We start from the raw sequence: 22,133 nt of genomic DNA on the forward strand, positions 1-22,133 counted from the left end.
TTTTTAAATATTGTCGTGTAATGCTGAGAATACGTAGGCCAAAGCAGCGGCTCTCAAATATGAAGGTTACGTTTACGTTTGAGTTAATATTTATTAACCTGTTCTTGACTGCTCTCTTGAATTGAAGGGGTTTAAACTAGGCTAGCTAGGCTAAATTACACCACAGTGCTGCTTAGTTCTGGATCATGATTGGTCAGAAGATGTTGATTAATTTTCTAGAACAGCAACTCGGACAGTAGCGCAGGTTTATATTATTACCGCGCTTGTTTGGCCATGCTATCGTTTCTATAGTAGTGTGTAATCGCTGACATGGTGATATTACGTTTTCAATAAGGAGACGTTTATGTAACGGTTATGGAAGGAGTCTCCGGTGTCAGAGGTAAAGCTGTAACTTTACGTTTCCAACATCTTCAGGACAGAAGAGTTTACGTTTCTTTACGGTTTCTCAGTAACACGACAAGCTGCGTTATTTTGTCTAATTAACTTCAAGTGAGATAAAATGATCATCTTCAGGGTGGTGACAGTAACTAGAAACAGAAATACAAATAAAAACGTGCAGTACTTTGTGGTACAAATGTTAAAACTAAATCTCCTTGAGCAGTACTAATAATAAATGTGTTTATATGTGTTTCCCATCTTACTTCCCATGTTTTACAGCACTGACACACCCGATTTAGCCTCTTCAAGCGGTTGAAACACACAAACACAACCATTTCATTTTCACAAGTGTTATGACTTTAACCAACAAAGCGTCAACCCTAATGAGAAAAACAAAAATGAAACAATGCAAAGTGCATTAAAATGTGTTTTATTAAGTCTGGAGAAGTCATCAGTACCAAATCAGGGGCTTGTCTCACCCTGAGCTTATTTACGTAACACTACGACCTCAAAAGATTGATTTTTAACAAAAAAGTACACACATACCTGAACATTTCACAATAATATTTTTTAAAAAAAAATCCCTTCAAAAGATACAAAAGTTTTTTAAAATAAAATAAAAAAATGCAAGTATAAAGTAAATTACACATTCATAAGATGGGAAAATATAAACAAAGCTCCAGACATAAGAATAAAAGTGCTCTCTGATAAAAATCAGTGTCTGTGTGCATACAGCAGGGTCCAAACATCCAAGTCCACCATCAAGAACCATTTTTATCTGAATCATTATCAAAAAGTAAATACATTTGATTTAGCTTAATATTTTAAGAGCAAAATCCTCACAGAGAACAAAAAAAAAAACATAAATATCCTGCCCACATGGTATTTGGTTCCTTTATTCAAATAGTTTCGACACCATATTCGATTCCAACATATGACATGACACTAACGCACAGTTGGTTTTTTGTTGCCGTCTCAAGAACTAACCCATGACGCTGACTCCAGGTGGACCCTACTGCACGTCTGATACTAGTTAAAGATACTACTTATGAAAAACGAACCGTTTAGGAAGATCTTAACTGGGTTCTGCTAACAAGGAACGGTCTTACGTTAAAAATTTGTAAGTGAAACAATCGTAAAAGTTGGAAGATGCAGGTTTTATATTAACGTTACATTGAAATGGTACCAACAGTGTATGGAGTAGAAAAGCACAGGCTCGAGTTTGTGCTTTTGGATTGTAGCTAGCTAGCAAAATAAGGTTTCAACGTGTGAAAACTTGGTCAATTTTGGAATATCTTCTTTTTGATTTTTAAAAAATAAATAAATACATGTATTGAAGCATTTAAACGCTTGACTCTGTTGGATATTTGTTTGTCTGTCTAAAGTACCCTTTGTTTTTTTAACCACAGATAAGCATAAAGTGATAGGTAGGAATGCATCATCATATGGCAGACTTGTTAGATATTATATTATATTATATTATATTATATTATATTATATTATATTATATAAATAGTTCATTCCCTCCATCTTGAATGGCTCAGAAGTGGACATCCTTAGACAGCTTAAGTCTGTCTTATTAGCTATGGACATGATGAGCATGGTTTTTGTTTCTTTTATTCCCCTCAATTGGCCAAAGTAGAAACCTAAAGAGTCTCTCTTTTCATTGCTTGCATGCAAAGCTAGTGGCCACTGCAATTCACTGAATGGAAGAATTAGTGTAACCACTTCTGGCTTTATTCCAATTAGCTGGATAGAAGATTTGAGTATTTCTGCAGGCAATTCCTATTGGCTAGATGGAAGAAATATGCATTTGTAGATCAGTTCCCATTGGCTGAATAGACAAGGAGGGTTGTCCCGTGTCTGTGCCCATTAGCCTGACTGAAAAGGTGCATCGCTTTTATGAAGCTTTCTACTGTCTACTGTAAGTCTTCCTGCTGTAGAAAAGTTCAATGCAACTTGAAAAGGTTTCTGGCTTCATATCTGGGATTCTCCTGTGCTCGGAGCACTCCGGAGAGGCCGCTGAAAAAGGTCAAACGTTCAAATGTCATTAATGTGGCCATGTAGAAAATTGCTGCATTATGGAGTATATTGCAAAGTTGTTTGGATAAGACCATTATTACTGAGACTGAAAAGACCACAAAATATCACACACACACACACACACACACACACACACACACACACAACAGGGCATACCTGACTGTTGCTGGACTGATTGGTGCTGAATTCAGAATATCTCTTCTTCTCTGATGTGCAAACTCTGCCAAAAAGTTTCTTATATTCTTCTCTCACCTGACAGGAATAACAGAAAACTGGTTAAAGTTTGAGGTACTGAGGTCGAGGTTGAGGTTACTGAGGTTGAGGTTAGAGTTACTGATGTCGAGGTTACTGAGGTTGAGGTTAGAGTTACTGAGGTTGAGGTTATCGAGGTTGAGGTTAGCGTTACTGAGGTTAGAGTTACTGAGGTTGAGGTTTCTGCGGTTAAGGTTAGAGTTACTGAGGTTGAGGTTACTGAGGTTGAGGTTATTGAGGTTGAGGTTATTGAGGTTGAGGTTAGAGTTACTGAGGTTAGAGTTACTGAGGTTGAGGTTACTGAGGTTGAGGTTACTGAGGTTGAGGTTACTGAGGTTGAGGTTAGAGTTACTGAGGTTGAGGTTAGAGTTACTGAGGTTGAGGTTTCTGAGGTTGAGGTTAGAGTTACTGAGGTTGAGGTTAGAGTTACTGAGGTTGAGGTTTCTGAGGTTGAGGTTAGAGTTACTGAGGTTGAGGTTAGAGTTACTGAGGTTGAGGTTTCTGAGGTTGAGGTTAGAGTTACTGAGGTTGAGGTTAGAGTTACTGAGGTTGAGGTTTCTGAGGTTGAGGTTAGAGTTACTGGGCTGAAACAGTAAAACAGTAATACACAAGTGACTGTAAATATTGTGCCTCACCGGTTTGCTCATGAGGCAGTGCATGATGAAGATGAGCGCCCCCTGCAGGCTGTTAAACAGAGTGAAGAGGTACGCCATCACCAGCGTCCCCTCCTCCTGAAAGAGGAAACAGCCAAAAACCCACATCCCACCCAACACACACAGCTGAGCTACAGCCGTCAGGAGGAACAACCTGTGAAGAAGAAAAAAAAAGATGAGTGAGAGAAAGATTCATAACTATTATATACATTTACTATATTACCACTTTGGATTCACAAACACACACACACACACACACACACACACACACACACACACCTGAGTCTTTTTAGTTTGGAGAGGTCTGGGTTGAGGCTGGAGAATTTTTCCACCAGTTTCCAGACGGTTATGATGAAGAAGAAACTGTTGAGGAAGATGATGATGCAGACTGGTGCAAAGAAACTCCAGATGAAGTCTTGGTCGAGAGAGAGCCAGCAGCTGCACACACACACACACACACACACACACAATTAAAGAGATCAAAACAATCTTTTTTGTTTGTCTTCCTTCTAATATTGTAATCTTCACATTTATATCAATCTGATTGTGGCTCTCATAAACACACCAGTCACTGGCATAAATGCTCTTGCTTTGTATCTCACACACACACACACACACATACACACACACACACACACACACTCACTGGCGCTCAGTGCCATAGCCAGATGGGAAGGCGATGGCAGAGATGATGACAATGGTGAGGGGAACGCCATATCCCACAGCGTACAGGTAGAGTTGGTGGAGCGTGGTGTGGAAAACCCGAACCACCATACGGTAGAGCTGCACTCCTTCCAGCAGCATGAAGGAGAACGCACCGAGGTAGAAGAAATGGAGGAGCGCTGCAACCGAAGCACAACCAGCCTTCACGAGAGAAAGAGAAACAGAAACCTTTCAGATCTTCTTGGAAGGTTTATCTATACGCTACTTTCCTCACATACTGTACATACACAAACCTTGTTCTGTGTGCTGGATATGAAGAAGAGAAAGATGATGTTGGCAATGAAGAGGCAGACACACAGGTGGAGGTGTATTGTTGTGCGGGTTCCCTGGATGGAGCGACAGAACCAGAACGTCAGGATACAAATGAATAAACAGATGATGGATATGGTGAGACCGACCCGCGTGAGCCACACCAACTCAAATGTGTCCTAGAGAGAGAGAGAGACAGAGAGAGAGAGAGAGAGCGAGATTAGTGTCATTAACACAAAATCATCATTTCCACTCGATCCCAATCCAGTTAAAGCTGTCCCTACCTCGATGGGATAGAGGGCCATTAAAACAGCGAAGCTGCTCAGGTGACTCCAGGTGCACACGGTGTGGGTGGAATTAAACACGGCCTTCACACATCCCTGCCCTGACCACAGCCCTCCACCCTGGGCCTCATCCCAATACACACAGCTGTAATTCAGACCCTTGGACACTTCTCTCTCCTAAAGTAAAGAGAAGAAATATATACATGGAGAAAATGTGTTACTTTTGTTTAGGAAAGTAATTAACGTCTCACAAATCATTCCTTCGAAGGCGTGTATTGTGCAACGGTGTGTTTTCCTTTACCTTCTTGTGTCTGAAGGTGAGCGTGACGGGCTCAGGTAGAGAATGTGTGTCCGTGTTGCTGACGAGAGCCGTCACCACTTGAGAGTTGAGTAGGTAGGTGGTGTTCCTGCGTGACGTTTCTGTGTCTATCTTCACTGGATGTGACACGTTGGTGGAGTTGAGAGTTTTATAACTGACCAACGCCACAAATGCAAAACCTGAATAACACAATGACAGGTAATTATTACAAAGAAGCTGCTTATGGTGTGTGTGTGTGTGTGTGTGTGTGTGTGTTTGTGTGTGTGTGTACCTGGGTAATTAGCTCCCACTACTGTTTCCCATCTCATGTTAAGCCGCACCTTGTCTGTGTCCAGTGTGACAGGTCCAGTGGGTGGAGTCAGATCCTTCTTGACTGTAAGCCACGCCTCTGGAAATCATCATCAACATATGTTTTACACTTCTATGATGTGTTTAGCATTTCTGCCTAGAGAGGTCAGTGAGTTCACAGTAGAAGCCGGAGTCTGAGAACATCATATTTATATTGTTGGGTGTGTGTGTGTGTGTGTGTGTGTGTGTGTGTGTGTGTGTGTGTATACCAGTGTCCTCATTGTCCATCCTGGTTGTGGGTTTGTTGAGCTGAGGTGCGATGAGCCTCATCATGTTTTCCACTGCTCCAAAAAACACACTCAAAGTGGAGCTGGAGTTCAGGTTCCCACCTGATAACACACCACCTGTGACATTCAGCAGGTTCTGAGGAAACACACATGGATTAGGTTTACTAGGTGTGTGTGTGTGTGTGTGTGTGTGTGTGTGTATACCTGATGGGAATGTAATCTACAGTAAATCAAATAAAAATCAAGCTTGTTAGTTTGTACATTTTATATTAATGTCACATGAGTTTTTGGGTTTCTGATGACATCACACATGGGTTTAGAATGGCATCTAATGACATCATATCCAGGTTTGGACCCTCTGATGATGCCATATTATGGGCGGGATTGGACCGTCTAATGATTTTGCAAATGAGGTTGAAGCACCTCTACTGATGTTCTCAATAAGAGGGTGAACCCTTTGGTTGATATCACAGCTGGGTAACACAGTGGAGAGGTTTGAACCTTCTAATGATGCCGCACATGATGTGTGTGTGGTTGGGCCACGAGACAATGTGAGGTGAGTTTAGAACCTCTAGTGACACCACAGCTGGGTTTGGGCTTTCTAATAATGGTGTGCAAGAGTTTTGGACCATCTAATGATGTCACACATGGGTTTAGATCACTAAAAATGTGATGTCACACATAGAGTGAACTCTCTATTGGCAGATAACTTGTATACAGACAGGATTGGACCCTGTAATACACTCATGTGACTGTCATGTGACTGTCATTGGATATCATGTGATTATGACCTTCTGAAATGTCACACTAAGGATGGGTTCTCTACTGAAATCATATATACTTCTAATGTTTGAACTGTAATACATTAAATAGTGGATTCAAATAAACATTACTGGTGTTTGTACATGTGTGTGTGTGTGTGTGTGTGTGTGTGTGTGCACCTCCAGTAATGTTTCTCCTGTACGCCGTTCCCTCGATGAACCACTTAATGACTCACAACTAGTCATGAACAGATCCATCAACCCGCCCATCGCCGCTACATCCTGCAGACGGAAAACAGACGACCGATTACAATAAATCTTTACATTTTTCTTGTTTTCTTAGTTTATTGTTTAATGTGAACTTAGTAGACAGGTTTATATGTTTACCTTTTCAGATGTGGCGTTGAGCCTGTTACATTTCAACTCTACACACACACACACACACACACACACATACACATTATATGATTATTTTGCTACATGAGGTAAGAATGAGTTAGAGCTTTGAATGTTTCTTCATGAGCTACACACTTTCTCACCTGTGCATTTAGTCCGGTTGTTGCCGTAGTTACTGTAACCAGATTTACACCGGCAAGAGTAACTCCCTTCAGTGTTGGAACAAGTGCCATCTTGACCACACACATGTTCCTTGCCATCGCATTCATCAACATCTAAGACAAAAAGCAATCTAAGTGAGATCATGCTGCTGCATGTCTGCACAGTGAAAGTGTGCAATGAAAAGAGCCCAAAGTTGGTGTGTGTTGCATTTTTATGGAAGTGGTCTTGGCGTCTTGACATTTGGAGACACCAAAAACTCTCAGTTTGTCGAGTCTTGCTCTAGGTCTTGGGGCTTAGAGTCTTGTTCTTGGACCAGGTTTAGTGTTCAGAGTGTGGCTCTTTGTGACTCTATAGATCTCAGTGGTCAGACTGTTGTTCTGGGGGCAGTTCTCAGTGGCTTGGGCTTGGTCTTGTTGCAGATTGCTAAGTATCTTGGTCTAGGACTGGGTTTCATTCTCATAGTGGCTCTTGATCTTGGTCTTAGTGGTCAAAGTCTTTGCCTGGTGCTCATTATTTAGTGTCTTCATCTTGGTCTTGGTCTCAGCATTCACAGCCTGGGTCCTGTTTGTAAGGGTAATGGTATGAGTGTGAGTCGTGGTCTATGTTGCAATTATTATTTCTGCATCTGAGATACTCAGATAATCATTCTAGATCTCAGTGCTCAAGCTCAAATCTGTCTGGGATGGTGTCTGGATGTGATTGCTTAGAGTCTTTGTCTGCATTTATTAGTTTCAGAGCTCAGGGTCTTCATCTCAGTACTTACATCTGGGTCTCGATCTGGGTCTGAATTTCTTAGAGTCTTTTAAAATGTGTTGCTTAATGTTTGTGTCTTGTTCTGGATCTCAGGACTCAAAGTATATCTTGATCTGGGTTTAGATATTAGTGCTTAACCTTTTGGTCTGGGTCTTGGTCTACTCAGAGCCTTGGTTCAGGAAAGGATCTCAGTGTTCTCAGTTTGACTCTGGGTGTCAGTGCTCAGAGTTTCAGTCGGGAAATGGACTCATTGCTCAGACCCTCGATCTTGGTCTGGGTTTCAGTGCTAAAACTCATTATCTGTGACATAGTGCTCAGTTTCCTGGTCTTGGTCCAGGGCTGTCATGTTTAGGGTCTTGTTCGTTTTCTGGTTTTATAGAGTTTTGGTCCAGGTTTCAGTACTCTATGACTTGGTCTTAGTCTAGGTCACCATGTTCACAGTCTTGTTCTGGATTTTGGGGGCTCAGAGTCTGGTCTGGGACTGGGTCACTATAATCCTGGTATGAGAGTGGGTCTTGCAGGATCTCAGCCCTTAGAGCCTTGGTCTAGGTCTCAGTACTCAAAGTCTTGGTCTTGATCTAGGTTTTAATTTCACAGTTTTTGTCTGGTTCTTGGTTTTGGTGCTCAGAGATTTGGTATGGGTCTCAGTGTTCAGAGTATGATCTGGGATGGTGTTTCAATTGCCAAGTGTCCTCATATGACTGTGGGGCTTGGTGCTTAGAACTTTTTTGTGGACTCGGTACTCGGGATCTTGTTCTGGGTCTGGATCTTCAGATGCTCAGAGCCTTCATCTGGTTCGGAGTTCTACTGGTTCTGAGGCCTGGGTCACAAGATTCAGAGTCTTTGTCTGCATCTTAGTCTGGATCACAGTGATCATAGTCTTGACCTAGGGTTTTAAGCAGTCTGGCCATGACTCTGATGTGTGTGTCAGTTAGTGTGCAGTGGTTAGCATGGCTAAGCATGAAAGCAAATTTAGCGCCATCTGACAGTGAGTGATCCTAGTGGCCTCACCTTTACAAGGGGTGTGGCTGTCGCCTTGGTTACGGAACCCGGTGGGACACGAGCAGGTGAATGTGCCGAGTGTGTTTTCGCACACACCGTGTGGTTCACACACAGTGGGCATTAACACACACTCATCAATGTCTGCAGTGGAGACATACACACACACACACAAAGCATGAGCATGTACACACAACACATAAGCACATACACATAATCTCACACACAGAAACATACATTTACATGTATTTACACACACACACACACACACATACCAACAACAACAGCAGACACAGACATGGACACTCTGCACACACTTGTAAACTCTCAAACACATGCGTAAAAATGCACACGCAAAGCAAGCACACAAAGCAAGCACACACACACACACACACACACACAGTGTAGGTGTTTAGTAGTTGATTATTGGGTTGTTGTGTTAGAGTTGTATGTATATTACAGCTGAAGCAGAAAGCTGTTGTGAGTGAACAGGTCATTATTATTCTTTAAGCAGGAATTAAAGTTAATGCATTTTAGAGAAGGATTTACATTCGAAGACACAAACTACAAAATAAACTGAACTTTAATTTGCTAATATTCATTCATTTCAGGAAACATTAATAAAGAGAAATAGGAACATTTCTTGTATTATTGTTTGGCGTTATAAAAGATTGTAAAATAAAATATTTGAATAAATTATACAATAATTATGAATAAATAAATAAATGGTACTTGAGAATCTTTGAAAGTGTTTATACATAAACATGACTGCGACTATAATGAAAATGGCACAGACATTCTGTTTGGAGTGGATATTAGTACATTCATTCATTCCTACATAAAATACACATCGCTGACATATTTAATTATTTACTGTAGTATTTGCTTTTATGGTCTTTTTTTACATCCATCATCCCAAAAAAAGTACCTGTGGTGTGTTACTGAGACGATGAGCATGTAAAGTCAATTCCAACAAATTCTAAACAATCTTTGGTTTTATTTCAATATTCACTCGCTTGAAGTCCAACATGCTATTAAAAGTCAGGAAAGTTTTAAAAACCAGCTTCTCACCTGCACAGGTGTACGTAGATCCTACTTTTTTATCTTGAAACCCAGATAAACACGTACACTGGTAAGAACCGATTGTGTTTACACACACTGTATTTTCAGGACAAGGGCTCGTTCTGCTCTCTGTGCACTCATTTATGTCTGAGGAATAAAAGAAGAGAGAGAAAAACTAACTAAATCATCTAACTCATCACAATCATGTCTTATTCATTTATTATTCATTATTAATAATTCAATAATTACTACTAATAACAATAAATAATACATAATAATTTCCAGATTTCTAAATGAGATTAATCAGTAACTAAAGTGAGGTTTTCCAATAAGGTTTTCCAATATGAAAAATCGGCATAAGAGGGATGGGGAAATGTCTCACCTCGACATTGTCCTGTGGTGGCGGTGAAGTTTGTGGTTCCGGAGGTGAAGCCCTTCATACACTGGCAGTAATAACTCCCGTTTGTGTTAAAACAGACCGAGTTCTCACCACATGTGTTCTCATATTCACACTCGTTCTCATCTGTGAGATAGAAAGAAAGAAGATGAAGAAGATAACCAGCAGGAACACTGAGACAGTCAGATGAACGGAAAGATGAGAACAGATGTTTTTTGTTTCTTTGTGGACATTAGAAAGGTGGAGCCTATTATGATAATGAGGTGAGGTATGAAGGATAAACTAGAGCTGCGAATTTCACAGGACTGAGCAAAAAAGTTGTGGAAGCACGTGGTCAAATATGAAGCTTGTGGGACAAAGAAATGTGTTATGTACATGAAAATTTTTAGAGTTGTTGTGGTTTAAACTTCCATCCATCCATCTATCCATTTTCTGTACCACTTACACCTACACAGGGTTGTGGGGAGCCTGGAACCTATCCCAGGGGACTCGGGGCACGAGGCGTATCACAGACCATCGCAGGGCACAATCACACACATTCATACACTACGGACAATTTAGAGATGGCACTCAGCCTACAATACGGCAATACGGCAAACACCCTGCAGAAAATGTCATTTTTGAAATGATATCTCTACGAGAACTAAATGCAATTACGCTAACATTAAGGTTATCCGTATGGCTGATGGGTTACGTATGCACAGGCTATAAAATAAAAACAATTACATTACAGTTTTACATTTAAACATCTTCCCACATGGCTGGAGGGCAGGTACAAACAAAAATAATAATAAAAAATAAAACTCTGTCCCATGCACAGCTTTCTAGTGTCCACTTTTGTGTGTAGTTTACATATCAGAGCATTGATTTAAGCTGTCTCACCTACACACGTTCCCTGGAACACCTGATAGCCAACATCACATGACGGTTCAGCTGGAAACACCACCAGCAGGAGGCCTGAAAATGAGAGAACAACATGATCACACACTGTTAACCCTATGTTAATGCTAGAGAACGACAAGTGTCTCTTGTCTCTTGTAGTTTGTACCTTGTGGTTCAAGACTCGAGATTTAAAGACTTCTTTGTCGAATGTGCAGTCATAGCTGGTTAAAAGGTATGGTAAAATGAGATGTGGCAATTATGAGGACCGTGCATAACAAACAATAAATAGACCATACAGACGCTAGCCTCTCACTCACTTCATCATGGGTCCTCATGAGAGCTGCTTTTGTACTAGCTGCATTCTCAGATTCGATTAGCAAAGCATGCTAACAGTACTAGCTAGTTACGTACACGATCTCCACTACTTCCTTCCAAGCTTTATTTTTCTTTGTAAAGCCTTATATACGACAGGAGAAGATGAAACCACTGTTATACGTTTTTCTTCCAATTCTTCCATTTCAAACAGTCGATGTAAACGAACTGCAGGTAGGAACTCAAGTTGTGAGCGGGGACATGAGGAAACATCAGACCACAGGGACCACAGGACTGTTCTGAGGAGTCAGAGAAGATCAGTTTTGACAGATCAGTCTGTTGTGTGTTTTCGGTCCTTGCATCAGGGTGAGACCCGCACATGCACACAATGTTCTTAACACGACATCAGCAATTCTAAGAACAGACTGAAACCACAGACCACTTCTCTTCTGAACTTTCCACACGCGTCTCACTTCTCATTTCGCACTCACACGCGTTCTGTAGACTCTCTTACGACCCACACACACTGTCACCTAGCCACACACACAAACAGTGCGCTTGTGTGTCACATCACAACAAAGTAGCACAGAGACGAAACAAGGCCTACTCTAAATGTCACATAGAGCAGGTTACACACTCTTGTCAGAATGTTCCAGAAAACAGTGTTTCGGTGCACGTCACTGGTGAGGGTGTTTAAAATACCCAAACAACGTACTCGGAAGTATGAAAGTATACGTAGTGGAAAGTTTCACAAAAGAAAACAATGTCTGCATCCATTTCAAATCTCACCCTGAGTTTAGTTCCTGATGATAAATGAGTGCTTCTTTCACTGAGGAACTGAGGAACAAGCGTGAACTTTAGCTAAGACTAACCCACAACAGCAGGGTTGCTGATCTCTCAGATGGTAGCCAGTGTGATACACATTAGCTGAATGCTAACAGCTAGTTTTCATGACGTATACAAAGTGCACATACAGTAGCAGTGATGTGTGTTAGGAGTGTAACAGCAGTGTAAAAGCAGGAGTGTAAAAACAGGAGTGTAAAAACTAGCCAATCACGTCACAGGAAGCCGGATCTGTCCATATATATACATATATATATATATATATATATATATATATATATATATATATATATATATATATATATGTATATATATATATATATATACATATATAGCTGGGAATTAAACTTACAACCTTCTATAATCAGTAAATAAGTGTGGTATTTAATGTTTTATTGACAATAAGAAGAAGAAGAAGAAAAAGAAGATGTATTTTATTATTATTATTATTATTATTATTATTATTATTATTATTATTATAAACCCTCAAACAGACTCTGAGTCATATCTGGTGTCCACTGTGCTGAGTCACGTCCTCATTTCAGTCCTGGTCTCTAAACGTCCTGCTGTGGAAAGATCTAGCTCTGTCTCCTCTCTTCCTGTTCGATGCTTTTCATTTCCCTCTGCAGGTGTAGCTGTACGTCTTCCCACATGTGTATTTTTAACCTGGTCATGACTGCTGTTTTTACAGACACACACACACACACACAATGGTGAAACGGAGCCAAACTCCTGCCAGGCATTTCCTTCATTAACGGAATGATGGATTATGGGACGAGGTTATTATTCCTAATCGCACCATAACCCCGGATTGACCTTTGACCTTTAAACCCTTACCATAATCCATTATAAAATTCAGAAGGGAGAAAGAAAAAAAAGAAAAAAAGAGTATGTGTGTGTCTGGTCATGTGACCTTTACAGGAGAAAATGTGATGTCATAACACTTTTTTAGCAAACACTGTGAATTTTCTGATTCCACGTATAGTTTAGTGAACTTACCTACTCGTGAAACCTCATGAAACACACACACACACACACACATACACACACACAATATGACACACACACACAGTAAAAAAGTGTGAAATAATCTGGGATGCTGTGTATGTGTGTGTGTGTGACACTTTCCTAAGCTTGAGAAACTCTGTCTGTTAGTTACCATGGCGTTGTGTAATGCACCGATCTAGCAACAAATCTGTCTGCTGCTCTGTAACGCTGTGACTTTCCCCAAAACGCCTCCACATTACTGCGTCTCTAGCCCTCACACACCCGTATGACTGTATGAAAGGGTTAGGTTTAAAATGGGCATGTTAGAGAACGGGCATTGCATGTGTGTGTGTGTGTGTGTGTGTGTGTGTGTGTGTTAGAGAGTGTGTCTGATCAGTTTCTCTGATTCCTGCTTATAATCTCTCTACTGCACACTTACACAACCTTCCAACAAATACAACTTTTTATTTATCAAACACCGTCATACTTTTTATCCATTTACAGTTACATTCAATCGCATTAGTTACTGTCCTGACTTACGTTACCGCAGCTATAAACAGTCGTCCCCTCCATAGTCACTCTTTATTCCTCTCTCTTCAACTTACAGTAATAAGAAAAAACGTTGCTTGTTGCACCGCGTCAGTGAGAACTGACAGATGCGAATCCGAGTGACGTCGTGCGTGTTTCTGGACCGCGCTCAGCCGTCATAACATCGTTAATGTGAAGAACAGTTCATCAATTAGCGGGGGTAAAGTGCGGACACTTCTGCCTCTGTGGTCTCGAGCTGATTCATTACAGGATTTAGACGTCTGTAAGGACTGTTTAACATAATCCCCTAGATCCTGATCCTGATCTTAGTTCTGTAGCAAGTGTACTGTTCCTTTAAAACACCAAACATTAGCCTTGTGTACGTCAGAAATAAGACTGAAGATAAATAATGATAAGTAATTATATCTTTGTGATGTGGTGTGACTCTAACTCAACACCTAACCATAACCCTAAGCTTAACTACAGGAAGCCCAACACTAATCTCCCTCAGCCCCACTTTTCACTTTCACTAGCCGGTCAACTGCTCAGATGACACACACACACACACACACACACACACCATTTACGCACTACGGACAATTTAGAGATGCCAATCAGCCTACAACATGTCTTTGGACATGCAGGTGGGAATCAACCCCCCCCCCCCCAACTCTCTTTATTCATACTGTACGAAGACGCGCACACACACACACACACACACACACACACACACACACACTAGCTTAATCTCACTAACTGAGAGGAAAACTTTCTTTTCTTTTAGTGTTTCAACGAATTTAAACACACACACACACACACACACACACTCATCCATGCTATCCTCAATAATAAATGGTTCCTTTGTTTATAAAGCTTATCTCTCAGGCCTCGGCATGCAGGCAACTCATTGGAGGCAACAGCTCACAGGAAGTAAGCGGTGTGTGTGTGCGTGTGTGTGTGTGTGAATATGTGAGTGGGATATGGATAATGTCCAACACCCTAATTTTTGCAATCTATGAACACCAATGAAATCTTTATTACTTACTTACACACACACACACACACACACAGAGGTCTCACTGTCTACTCACGACATGAACAGTCCATATGTCTAAGTTGATTGTTAAGAAGAAAAAAAACCCAGACTCAACACAGACACTTGTACTGCAGCACTTGTGTGTCCTTGTAAACACAGTTTCATGACAAAGTGACTCCTGAGGACGTTTATTCATAGACCAAAGCTAAAGTGCATGTGTGTAACGAGCCTAATTACCATCTTCCTGTACACTTTAGTGCCTCTCATTTTTGTCCCCAAAAAGTCTTTACTCCCCATGATGCTGGAACAGAAACCAGTCCCCATAATGAGATGATTATAAACACACATGTCCCCGAGGAATCCTAGACAGTATTTGTTAGAATGAACAGTGGAGTCCTTGTTACATACAGACACACTTAAAGTGCTGTAATTGTAGGTCAGTCAAAGCAGAAACAAGGACTAACTGTCCTTGTCATTGGTGACATGGGACCAAATGTCCTCATAAACACAGAAATGTAGACCAAATGTCCATATAAACACAGCAATATAGACCAAATGTCCTCATAAGCACAGCAACGTAGACCAAATGTCCTCATAAGCATAGCAATGTAGACCAAATGTCTTCATAAACACAGCAACATGGACTAAAAATCCTCATAAACACAGAAACATAGACCTAATGTCCTCATTTACATTTTACATTTATTCATTTAGCAGACGCTTTTATCCAAAGCGACTTAGAAATGAGAGAGTACAAGCAAAGCGATATATCAAGCAGTGAACAATACAAGTAGTGCTACCATACAAGATCTTTTAATTGAGTTCCAGAAGAAGCAAAGTGCGTAGAGTAGAGGTGTAAGTGCCAGAGTAATTTATTTTTTTTATTTGTTTCCTCATAAACCTTGCAATGTAGAACAAATGTCCTTATAAACACAGCAACGTAGAACAAATGTCCTCATAAACACAGCAACATAGACCAAATGTCCTCATATGCACAGCAACATAGACCAAATGTCCTCATAAGCACAGCAATGTCGCACCAAATGTCCTCATAAACACAGCTACATAGACCAAATGTCTTCATAAACACAGAAATGTAGAGCAAATGTCCTCATAAACACAGCAACATGGACCAAATGTCCTCATAAACACAGCTACATAGACCAGATGTCCTCATAAACACAGAAATGCAGACCAAATGTCCTCATAAACACAGCAACATGGACCAAATGTCATCATAAACACAGCTACATAAAGCAAATGTTTTCATAAGCACAGTGACATAGTCCTAAATGTCCTCATAAACACAGTGACATAGTCCTAAATGTCCTCATAAACACAGTGACATAGTCCTAAATGTCCTCATAAGAACAGTTACAGAGGACCAAATGTCCTCATAAGCACAGCAATGAAGACCAAATGTCCTCATAAGCACAGAAACATAGACCAAATGTCCTCATTATTACAGTGAAATAGTCCTAAATGTCCTCATTATCACAGCGACATAATCCTAAATGTCCTCATTATCACAGTGACATAGTCCTAAATGTCTTCATTATCACAGCGACATAGTCCTAAATGTCCTCATAAGCACAGCGATGTGGGAGCAAATGTGTTCTTATTTTCCTCTTAGAGTTGGAGCTCCACTAATAAACATGTCTCGCTATATTAGGTCTGTTTCATGATTTATCACGTTATAACCGTGCATCGTCATTATGATGGTTTGAAAATTTGGTTTGAAAACATCCTGCCCCCAAAAGTAAAAGCTGCAGCCTCGCTAGTCCTCACGATTAGACTGTATGAATTCACTAATCAGATCCAATAAAATTTAATGACTTTACTCTATTAACTCCTATCCGTTTTTCTTCAAAGGGTCCCTTGCGTAGTTTAAGTCCTCGTCTCTGTTTACACATGTTTAATTCATTTCGGACTTGAGTGTTTTCACTCACCCAGAAGCAGGAAAGCAAGTTCAAGTTCCATATCAAACGAGTGTAAAAGATCCTTCACTCCTTTCGTTTATCTGATGATCTTTTTTCCAGGACGCAGAGTGTGAAAATCCCCCTTTTTCTCACTTTCTGTCTCAGTACGTCCAAAAGCCTTTGGTGCTTTCAATGTATCTGCTTTTCTCCCCCCACTTCTCTTTCTCTCTCTTTCTTTTTTTAGCTTGTCTTTTCACAGGGCTCCTCGGTACCTCCCTCCTGCTGCCCTTTTAAGAAAGCCCTCTTCTTTTCTATTTCTTTTAGATTGTCTCTCTGGTTTTTGTCCACAAAAGTTCTCCTTGTTTTCTCTTTATCTTCCAGCCGTGAGAATTTCCACTCGTCTCTTTCTGTCAGTCATTCCCTTGTGTTTTTCCCTCCAAGCCACGGCATGTGTGTGTGTGAGATGTGTCTGCGTGTCTGAGTTCAGAGAGGGAGGGACGGGGAGAGACAGAGAGAGAGAGAGAGAGAGAGAGGGAGGGAGGTGGGGGTGGAGAAGGTAGGGTGGTAACAGCTGCCGTTTTCACTTCTGAGCCAGTGAGAAAATTTGTCTCAACTACTTTTGATCCTAATACTAATTCTCTCTCTCTCTCTCTCTCTCTCTCTCTCTCTCACACACACACACACACACACACACACACACACTTTTCATGTCTTTTGTCATTTCTGATTGGAAAATTAGTTTGACACATGATGAAAACATTTCTGAAAAGCACTGAGAGAAAAAAGAACGAGTGCGGAGTGAACAAAGTTTGAAACTTGAGTCGTCAGTAAAAACGAGTAAATATAGGGTGTCCCAAAGTCTCCATACACACATTTTAGCAACAAACAAACAAAAGAAAATCACACTTAGTTTATATTATAAATGTTTAGTTTTTTTCAGGTAGCCTGTAAGAATGCCTTTGACGAAAGCAGAACCTGTTGAAATTCTCGTGGCTGGATCGGGACGCTGTCGCAAGGTTATGATGGACGTCAACAGAAAACATACCAAGCGCTTCACACGCAATGCTGTCACCAACCTGGGAGCCAAAGGTGGCAGAGACGACGCTGTGCGTGTTTGCAAAGAAATGGCAATTATGTAGAGGATATTTTGTAAATAAAGTTACAAAGTGTTGATTTCCCCAACGCACTAGGACTTCGGGGACAGTCTAGATGCTGCAAGTGTAATATAAATACAATACAAAAGCTTTAAAACCCTTCCCCAAATGCCCCCTTACTACAGTATAAGGTTGCTTTTATTGTGTGTGTGTGTGTTTGTGTGTGTGTGAGTGTGTGTGTGTGTGTGTGTGTGTGTGTGTGTGTGTGAGTGTGTGTATGAGATCTGGTTCCAATAATGTCCATTTGGAGATACACTGAGAACACATACGACTTCCGCCAGCATTAGGAGTGGGGCCTGTGCTCATAAAACTGTCCATTAAACCATTACTAAAGAGCAGACACATGTAAATCCTAACTGGGACTGTCAGATAATATGTCTTTAGTGTGTGTGTGTGTGTGTGTGTGTGTGTGTGTGTGTGTGTGTGTGTATGTGTGTATGTGCGTGTGTGATCGGGAGTGATGATAACATCACATCAGACTTTTGTCTGATTGTCATAGTGTTTGTTTTAAGGACTGCGCACTCTCTCTCTCTCTCTCTCTCTCTCTCTCTCTCTCTCACACACACACACACACACACACACACACACGTCTTACACATTTCTTTCACTTTAACTGTGAGTCAGTTTCTCAATCAGTAACTTCCTTATCAGTATGCAACTGATTTGGACCTTTAACTCAATAACGACACTATAACTCTTTGTGTGTGTGTGTGTGTGTGTGTGTGTGTGTGTTAGTTGAACCTTTTTCTGAACTCATGTAGCTTATATGTAATGATATACACATAGGAAACAATTCACGCCTCTCAGCCAATCAGCAACGAGTATTTTCCACAGCTATGGTATGTGTATGTATTTGTAATAAATAGTGTAATTGTGACGTAAACAAACAGTTCAAAAAATAACTTCAGATTGTTTAGCGTGTTTTAGTTTGTGCATCTTCAGGACAAATTAAAGATGACAACAAAATGTGATTTATAGCAAGAGAGAGAGAGAGAGAGAGAGAGAGAGAGAGAGAGAACAGGGTACCTGTTTAAAAATTAGTACAACCTTTCATGTATACATTGTAGTGTAAAATACATGTATATTCTCTTTTTTCCATTCAAAGGCTGCTGTTGTTGTTGTTTTTGCTATAGTAACAATTAAGAGATTGTGTGCTATAGCTTCTCTGCGGCACATAAAGAGGAAAAGTGTGACATAGAAACCAAAAGCCTGTGGGTTTTGTGGGTTTCGTTCATAAACAATGTCTCTTCTCCACACAGGAACCCAGTTCCTCAATTTTCAACCCACAATCATCATATGACACCACATTTACTCAACATATGAAACAGCATATGTGGATGTGATTTCTGCGTCTGGGATCATCTGACGTCTGTGTGGTGATGAGGTTGAGATCATCAACATAAATGCTGATTCACGCTTATTCCTCAAGCAAACTCGGAATGTTTCTGGAACTTCTTGGCTTTTCTGAAGATGTATATTCAACAGGAAGTGGGTGGGGGTTAATAAGGAAGTAGCAACACCCCAGTGGTGTGTCAAAGTTCTTAGGTTTGGGGTGGCCAACAGGGGCTGGCACATGTGCTCAAGAACTTGGACACACATACTGTATGTGCAGTAAATACAACCCCAATTCCAAAAAAAACCAACAGAACGCAATAATTTGCAAATCTTATAAACCCGCATGATATTCACAATAGAATGTAGAAAACATATCAAATGTTTAAACTGAGGAAATGTAGAAAAAAAATAAGGTGATTTTGAATTCGATGCCCGCAACAGGTCTCAAAAAAGTTGGGACGGGGGCCAACAAAAGGCTGGAAAAGTAAGTAAAAAGAAACAGCTGGAGGTTAATTGGGAACAGGTCAGTAACGTGATGGGTATAAAAAGAGGATCTTATAGAGGCGGAGTCTCTCAGAAGTAAAGATGGGCGGAGGTTCACCGATCCAGAATGTTGCACAAATTTATTACCATGTGATTTATATCCATGTGGGTGGATATCGTGATACACTAAATACCATTTTATTTAAACTCTCAGTCCGCACTCGCTAGTCATTTAATCCCACAAGCTCACTTTCTGTCCACATGTGTTTGGTTTGTACTGAAGAGTTTACGTAAACAGAGAGGATCTCTATAAAGGGGGAACTTAACCCCATTAATCACAGGAAACTCATCCCAGGAAAGGGATGTGTTACGTAAGGACAACCAGAGGTCACCATATATTACAGGATTACCAGGTGACTGTGTGATGATTGACTAAATACACATGCAAACTTGATAACAGCCATGCATGCGTATTTACTGACAGAGCCGACAGAAGACTGTGTCTTTCACTTTCAGCAAAATAAATCTGTGCTTTTCATAATGAATATGGACTGTTTCTACCTACAAGTGTAGCATAGTGTAACATCCTGTACCGTTTATCCTACACAGGGTCACGGGGAGCCTGGAGCCTATCCCAGGAGACTCGGGCACAAGGCAGGGGACATGTTGGACGGGGTGCCAACACACTGCAGGATCATCACAACACAATCACACATATTTACACACTACAGACAATTTTGGGAATGCCAATCAGCCTACAGCTCAGGTCTTGGACTGGAGGAGGAAACCGGAATACCTGAAGGAAACTCCCGAAGCATTGGGAGAACATGAAACTCCACATATATATATATATATATATATATATATATATATATATATATATATATATAATAAATAATACATATATATATATATATATATATATATATATATATATATATATATATATAATATAGATAAAATCTCATTACAGGAGGCATGGCCTTTGTGTCTTTCAGTCTCAGTGAACAGCAGTAAGCCTGGATGTGGTAATTTAGTTGTCCCTAAAAAAAACACTGAGCCATAACTCAGAAAAGGGAAACACCTCCACCTCTGGAAAAGATCATGATTTAAAACAGACACGTCAGATGTCACATCACTGCAGGACGCCGCACGTCATCCCCCGTCCGAGCTAATGACTTCTGCAGACATCGTGCCTGCGCTGTGGAATTGTGGGATATGTAGTCTCCAGCCGAGCATGGAGCGCATTTATACATTTATGGTTAAAAGACAAAGATCATAATTATGTTGCATGTGGCATTTGTCTTTCCAGCAAAAGAGAAAATGATATTTTGATTGAACTGAACATTACTTCGTTTTGACAGATTTGTTCTCCTTCATCGCCAAACCAAATCCCGACTCCTGCATGTTGATTAATGACAGCATTTCTGCAGTAATATTCCGACTAATGAGGCGAGCCAGACGTTTTCATATTTCATCCATGCACAGGATTACACTTCTGGGAAAAAATCTGCGCACCGCAGCGCACCGAGGTCAGCGTTAACTCAGAGCCAGAGAGGTTACCGAGGAATTTTATAAGATTACTGCTGCGGATGAAAAGACCTGCTGACGTAGTGGACAACCTTACAGTATCATGTTTCCATAATGAAATGTATTCCATTTTTGGGTAGAAATAAGAGAAGATAACATGTTTAAATGTCCAACTTTGGGATGAACTGGAACACCTTCTGCTCCCCGTGGCCTCCTCGCCCAACATCAAGCAATTTGACAATGATTACAGTTTATTTTTTTATTCATTTTTAAGGTTTCAGTTTTTATATTTTTTAAGATTGACATGCCAAACTTTTTTTTTTTTTATCCGTTTCCAGTTACATTTTATGTTCTGTGAAACAAGTTAGCTCCTGTTGTCATGTCGGAAATCTTAGTTACTGCTATATATCTGACTGACACCGGAGACTCCTTCCGTAAACGTTAAAGAGATGCCTCCTTACAGAAAACTTGTCAATTGTAAACTTCTAGGTACCGCTAGATCTTTGTGCAGCTCAAAAATCACATCAGCGGAGAAACTTTCAATGATTGTAGGATTTATATGAAATTATCCTCGTGAAACAGCAGGCGAACTGATTACATCTCGTAATCGATCCAAACAGAGTCAAGGTCACAGCAAGGTCAAGCGTCTGAAATAGTTTCGCTTCAATAGCTCCCTCACTGTTTTTGTTAAAATGAGATTTTAATAACATTTTAGGCACACGAATTTAGAAACAAGAAAGATGAGGTGTGATGGGGGTGGAAGTGTCCAGGTTGCAGAGTTCTACTTGTTTTTTTAGCACATATATGGACCTACAACTACTGTAATCATAATGATCTCAGAGATGCGGACTCCAAATACAGCCAAAACATTTACCTAAATCGATCCCTATCAAAGAAAAATACATGATGATGATGATAATGATGATGATGATGATGATGATTATTATTATTATTATTATTACTAATCTAGGATTGTTATTTCCTGTGTTATTTGTGTAAATGAAGACCGTCAGATCCTTGTTGGAGAAATGTAAGTGTACTATTCTTGGATGATTGATTACTAGGCATTATTGCTTCTTTTAGTGATTCAGTTCTTTGGACCAGAGTCAGACTTTGTT

At 40.4% G+C, this 22,133-nt stretch overlaps 1 protein-coding gene across 1 annotated transcript; it reads right to left on the bottom strand.

The window, feature by feature from the left end:
- Positions 1-792: 792 nt before the first annotated feature.
- LOC128602467 (adhesion G protein-coupled receptor E5) lies at positions 793-17,014 on the bottom strand. The gene is made up of 18 exons (XM_053616289.1): positions 16,544-17,014; positions 10,889-10,963; positions 9,992-10,132; positions 9,619-9,756; positions 8,560-8,691; positions 6,777-6,908; positions 6,625-6,662; positions 6,418-6,519; positions 5,459-5,612; positions 5,173-5,289; positions 4,884-5,080; positions 4,583-4,759; positions 4,283-4,477; positions 3,973-4,190; positions 3,606-3,764; positions 3,309-3,480; positions 2,578-2,673; positions 793-2,400 (listed from the first exon to the last, which is right to left on the bottom strand). Exons 1-18 carry the CDS (start codon positions 16,572-16,574, stop codon positions 2,356-2,358), a joined length of 2,319 nt encoding a protein of 772 aa, XP_053472264.1. The 5' UTR covers positions 16,575-17,014; the 3' UTR covers positions 793-2,355.
- Between the last annotated feature and the right edge of the window lie 5,119 nt (positions 17,015-22,133).

This window comes from Ictalurus furcatus, chromosome 26 (assembly GCF_023375685.1).
Source record: "Ictalurus furcatus strain D&B chromosome 26, Billie_1.0, whole genome shotgun sequence".
In the NCBI taxonomy this organism is placed as follows: domain Eukaryota; kingdom Metazoa; phylum Chordata; class Actinopteri; order Siluriformes; family Ictaluridae; genus Ictalurus; species Ictalurus furcatus.